The sequence below is a fragment of the Dipteris shenzhenensis genome, chromosome 1, assembly GCF_047967505.1.
Source record: "Dipteris shenzhenensis isolate YYH24624 ecotype China chromosome 1, Dip_SZ_1.0, whole genome shotgun sequence".
In the NCBI taxonomy this organism is placed as follows: Eukaryota; Viridiplantae; Streptophyta; class Polypodiopsida; order Gleicheniales; family Dipteridaceae; genus Dipteris; species Dipteris shenzhenensis.
This window is the reverse complement of record NC_141596.1, coordinates 37,230,731-37,235,789: the sequence shown is the minus strand read 5'-3', so window position 1 is coordinate 37,235,789 and position 5,059 is coordinate 37,230,731. Positions and strand designations below refer to the sequence as shown.

At 46.8% G+C, this 5,059-nt stretch overlaps 1 protein-coding gene across 1 annotated transcript; it reads left to right on the top strand.

The window, feature by feature from the left end:
* Positions 1–1,416: 1,416 nt before the first annotated feature.
* On the top strand, positions 1,417–2,567 carry LOC147905771 (transcription factor MYB15-like). Its single transcript, XM_087376621.1, has 3 exons — positions 1,417–1,525; positions 1,621–1,750; positions 1,862–2,567. The coding sequence occupies exons 1-3, from the start codon at positions 1,417–1,419 to the stop codon at positions 2,565–2,567; spliced, it is 945 nt and encodes a 314-aa protein (XP_087232747.1).
* The last annotated feature ends 2,492 nt before the right edge of the window (positions 2,568–5,059 follow it).

Here is a 5,059-nt window from a genome sequence, read left to right as displayed (position 1 = left end):
AGCTAGCCTTGTGATTCATTTTGGCAGGCCTTGTGAAAGCTTTCACCTTGTTAGAATTTCTCTTAAAGAGTTTTTCTTAAGAGTGAGGTAAAGAGTAGTTAAAATTTGAGTTTTTTAATAAAAAATTCCCGCATCTACGAGGGACACAACCGCCAGTGGATTACGTTGACAGGCAGCAGAACACTTAAGCGGGCGATCACTCAAACCTGCACATTTCAGGAAGGCCCCCCCTCAGGCCCTAACACTCCATTGAAGCTTGAAGCCACACGTAAACCGTTCAACTGCTCAGTCTCGGTTGTCATCTGACGTTGTCAATTCTTGCAAATCATTCCCGAGGTCTATGAAAACAATTTCTCAACCATTTGAAGAATCAACTTATACAGTCTAATCTATTCGAATCATATTTTTTCAGTCAAAGACTTGCAACCTCTGAATCTCTGATGCTTTTGCTCGACGAATCTCTGGCAGAAACTATGACAACGGCAATGATTGGACTCAGATTGCCTTGTCGAAAGCACAGATAGATTGCACGTCGTTATTGTTGAAATCAGCATGTTTGCGTGAAAAATGGATCGAGCAAAGACTGTGGCTTGAGCCAGCGGCCGGGGTGATGCGAGTTTCAAACCGCCATTCGTGGAGCCGGCTCTTCATCGTAATCCAGCTCGGTCCTAGCACCTGGAAGCTGGATTGCACATACGTCTACATTAATAGTTTGTTATGCATTCACATCAGTCCGTGCATTAAAGCAGCAAGACCACTGGCTTTCTGTGTTGGCCAAACATCCACCAGACATCTCATGACCGGAAAACTCTTTCCTGACTCGATATTTCTGAACCCTGATGATCTGTGACATGGGTTTACAAATTATGCATGGACTGTCCAGGGATATCCATTGAAATGTGATCCGTGCTCTATGATATCATAAGACAGCAACAAGCACAGTCTCAAACCTTTGGCGTTCTGGCGCCGCAACATTCCTACAGGAAGAAAGTGCTTCCTTGTCCCAAAGCGTGTTTTCACGGTTTGTGAACGGCGTCAGCCACAAGGCGCAGCCTAACACAATATTCAATCAGTGTTGACGCACAGTCCAACTACTAATTCAATCAAGTGTGCTTCCTCGTAGAGATCTTCGTTGACGGTCGTAAAAGGTTAGTCGCTCAAGTGTGCTTCCTCGTAGAGATCTTCGTTGACGGTCGTAAAAGGTTAGTCGCTCAAGTGTGCTTCCTCGTAGAGATCTTCGTTGACGGTCGTAAAAGGTTAGTCGCTCAAGTCTCGAAGTAAAGCTAGAACTAGAACTAGACCGTCGTGGGAATTGGTAAAGATAGCAAAATATCATCAGTCTCTCTGAGCTATATTGCAGCTCGCGATCGTGCATTAATATCTGTTAAACTCAACATCTGAATTGGATCATCGGTAATGGTAAGCATGAGAGCTCTTTGGTCACCCGAAGAGGATGAAAAGCTGCTGAGAATCCTGGCCGAGCCGCGAACTCACCTCACTTGGAGCGACATAGCTCGTAAAGCGGGTGAGAGGATCCTTGCTAGATATATATATATATCTCTGTCATAGCCGATTGAATAGGTTCCTTTGGAAATGGCTTACAGTTGCGATGCTGAGCAGGTCTGGGAAGATGCGGAAAGAGCTGTAGGAGACGTTGGATGAACCACTTGAGACCAGGCATAAAGCGTGGGAAATTTTCGATGGAGGAAGCGATGCATGTATATGAGCTGCAAAAACTCTATGGAAACAGGTATTGGTATGGAAGAGTGTACTTGCTATGATTGATGAGATTCCACTTTTAACTGATGACACTCAATGAATACTGCTACATCGCTGCCTCAAATGTTCTTTCTCACAACAGATGGACCAAGATAGCTGCGCATCTTGTGGGGAGAACAGACAACGATGTGAAGAACATGTGGCACATTTTCATGAGGAGACAAGAACAGAAACAGAGGACGACAATTAGCATCGATAAAACAGAATCAACTAAGAGTGAAACCCCATGCGCGATTGAGAAAGAAGAGTATGGCAGCAGAGGGATGAACCCTGTTTGTCATGCGAAGATTCCCGTGCTGCGAACTGTGTTCACATCGTTCTTTGATGCTGAGGGTACTTCTGGAGAGTGGATTATCTCTCCGGACACCCAGATCAATGCGAAAGAGGCCCTAGCAATTAATTCCGCAAGGACCGTGAATCAAGTCTCAATAGCATCGGAATGGGCAATGTGGATCGATCGCATAACCAATAAAATAACGGTAGCAACGAGCACCGATTCATCAACTAAGCAGGTGCAGATTGCAGAACCGTCTAGCGAATTAACGTTCTGCGGCAGCAATATCAGTGCTAATTTCTGCGCACACGACTCCAAGGAACAGATCAATATTGGATGCAGCAATCTGATAACCACAGGCACGCACGAACAATCTGCTGACGAAGTAGTCAACCATCACATTAATCATGATTTGTGGCTGATGATGGAAGGAAGCGATGCACTCTGCAAGCACCAATCGATTTGTGAATGCTGGAATGAGCTTGTGGGCTACTTCCAGCTCCAAGACTTGTGACACAACAGGATCATTGATTCACCTTCCTCATTTGCTTCACCTTTTCTGTTTCATTCGCACTTTTGTCTCCCACATGAATGGACTCCCTTGGTCCATTCACTAAGGACTTCTTCATGATAACTATTTGCAGCAAACTTCGTTCCTCTTTATTCTCGCTGTATTAGTTCTCGCTGTATTAGTAAAACCCATCCCACCCAATGTCTAGCAACCTCTCTCTCTCTCTATATATATATATATGTGTGTGTGTATTTTTGCCCCTCCAAGGGTCCTAAGGGATGACTTGGTTAAGTGAGTTGCTAATAAGGGCCATAGTTTTGAAATTAGTTCATTTGGTCAATTTGACCTTGCAAATTATGGTTAGTATGAGGTTTAAATGTGGGTTAGTAGAAGTCTCAGGTAGAAGTTTAAGGAATTCTAATGTGTTTAGGGTTTATGGTTTTGGTTTGCTTGTGGAGGTCCTAAATGTTTTTTGGTCTTAATCCTAAAGCTTTTGTCTTTTGTTAGGTATCTCTCTCTAAAGATGGAGGCTCTCTTTGCTCTTGTATGGCACCACATTGATATTTCTTTCTCCAAAATAGGCACTCATCCCCACTTTTATTTAATGGCCCATCCACCACACACACACACACATACACCTTTTCACGTCTTTTCTCTCCTCTCTTTCACCCATGTACCTTTCCCGATATTCCTTCACCTTCACTTGCTTTTCTCTTTTCCTTTCCTTCCAATTACACCTATCGTTTCCTTTCACAAGTTATTCAAAATATTTATCGAGCTACTTACACTTAGACTTATAATGAGACTCCAAAAGGTAGGGCCATAGTGGGATCCCCACCTTGTTTACTATATGTATCTCTCTCTCTCTCTCTCTCTCTCTCTCTCTCTCTCCTGTGGCTCCTACCCCATCTCCTTTATTTCCATCTCCCCCATCACTTCTGGTTACCTCCCTTGCCTCAATCCCAACCCTTTCCTACCCACCTCCTCTACTCAATCCTCCTCCTCCCCCTCCTTCAGCTTCACCTCCTCCTCTTGCTCCCGTTCATTCCTCCCTAGCCCTTTCCCTTGCTTATTCCTCCCCTCCCCTAGTCCCTACCCATCCTCTTCCTTCCTCTTCCTCCCCTTCCCTATTCCCTACCCAGCCTCTTCCCTCCTCTTCTTCCCCTCCCCTAGTCCCTACCTAGCTTCTTCCTGCATCTTCCCACCTACCCTCCCTTTCAGCCCCTTCCTCCCCTAGTGTAGGCTCTTCTTCGGTCCCTGACTCCCTACTTCCTCCTACCGGATCTCTCTCTTCAGGACCTCCATTTTTTGCACCCCTCCTTTACTCGCCTTCTTACCCTCTTACCCCCTCATCCTTGTACCCCCTCTCCCCTTCACCCTCCACAGCGGAAGCAGTCCTGGCAGATAATCTGCGCTTGAGAGATTTAGTTATGCAGTGCATGGAGACTTGCAGACTTCAGGGCGCTGCGATTCAGTCTCTCACAGCATAGATACACACACTGATTGCTCAGCTATCGACAGTTGAGAGTCATAGATCTGATCAGGACTCCCATATTCGCCAACTTCATACTAGAGATATTGATCGAGACATCCAATTACGGACACATGCTGAGCGCATAGTGCAGCTGGAGGCATGCATTCAGGAGCATGTTGTGGCATGCGATGATCGCCTCTAGCAGCTGCATGTAGCTCCTCCAGCTAGTGCAGCAGTTGAGGAGAGGCTGGCCACACTGCAGACAGAGGTACAGAAGACCTCAGAGTGGGTGGACGTTGTGCATAGAGCCCCACATGCCCAGCAGACCATAGTCTCTGAGACTATTGCCGAGAGTCAGCGGCGAGCTCAGAAGGCCCTCAACATCCGCATCCGTGGAGTTGAGCGATCAGATACGAGATCAGCCATGGATCAGGCGACAGATTTCGTATCTGGGACACTCGGAGTTCAGGATCATGGCATAGTAGCTGCATATCGAGTGGGCCGGGATCCAGCACGGCACCAGCCACTTATCATCAGATTCAGAGATGCTGAGGCCCATCTCGCAGTATTACGGAGGAGATCCAGATTGAGGGACCATCCACAGATTCACATGGATGAGGACCTTACAGCTCTTCAGTGGGAGGAGCATAGACGTCTCATTGCACAGAGGGATGTTGCCCGTCGTGAGGGCAAGTGAGCCGTGATCAGAGAGGGTAGACTTTTGATAGGAGCTATGTGATCTAGACCGGCTGGAGTCCACAGTTGACGACACGAGGCCTATGGGACATGTAGCCTACCAGATAGCTTGAGTTTCACAGTTTGGAACTGTAATGGTTCCCTCACAGCTCAGCCTGGCAACTTACGAGAGGCCTTTTTTGATCAGGACATCGTCTTCTTTACAGAGACCCATGAGAGCCCAGAGAGAGGCTTGCCACAGGTGACAGAGTATGCCTGGGAGTTTGTCTTTCAACAGCAGACTAGACGATCAGGAGGAGTCAGAGGATCTGGCGTTGTGGCAGTT

Excerpts from the sequence above, each read along its gene's own strand:
- LOC147905771 (XM_087376621.1), top strand. The coding sequence starts at position 1,417 with ATGGTAAGCATGAGAGCTCTTTGGTCACCCGAAGAGGATGAAAAGCTG. Across the intron at positions 1,526-1,620 it reads CGACATAGCTCGTAAAGCGG|GTCTGGGAAGATGCGGAAAG; the intron begins GTGAGAGGATCC and ends GATGCTGAGCAG. Across the intron at positions 1,751-1,861 it reads CAAAAACTCTATGGAAACAG|ATGGACCAAGATAGCTGCGC; the intron begins GTATTGGTATGG and ends TTCTCACAACAG.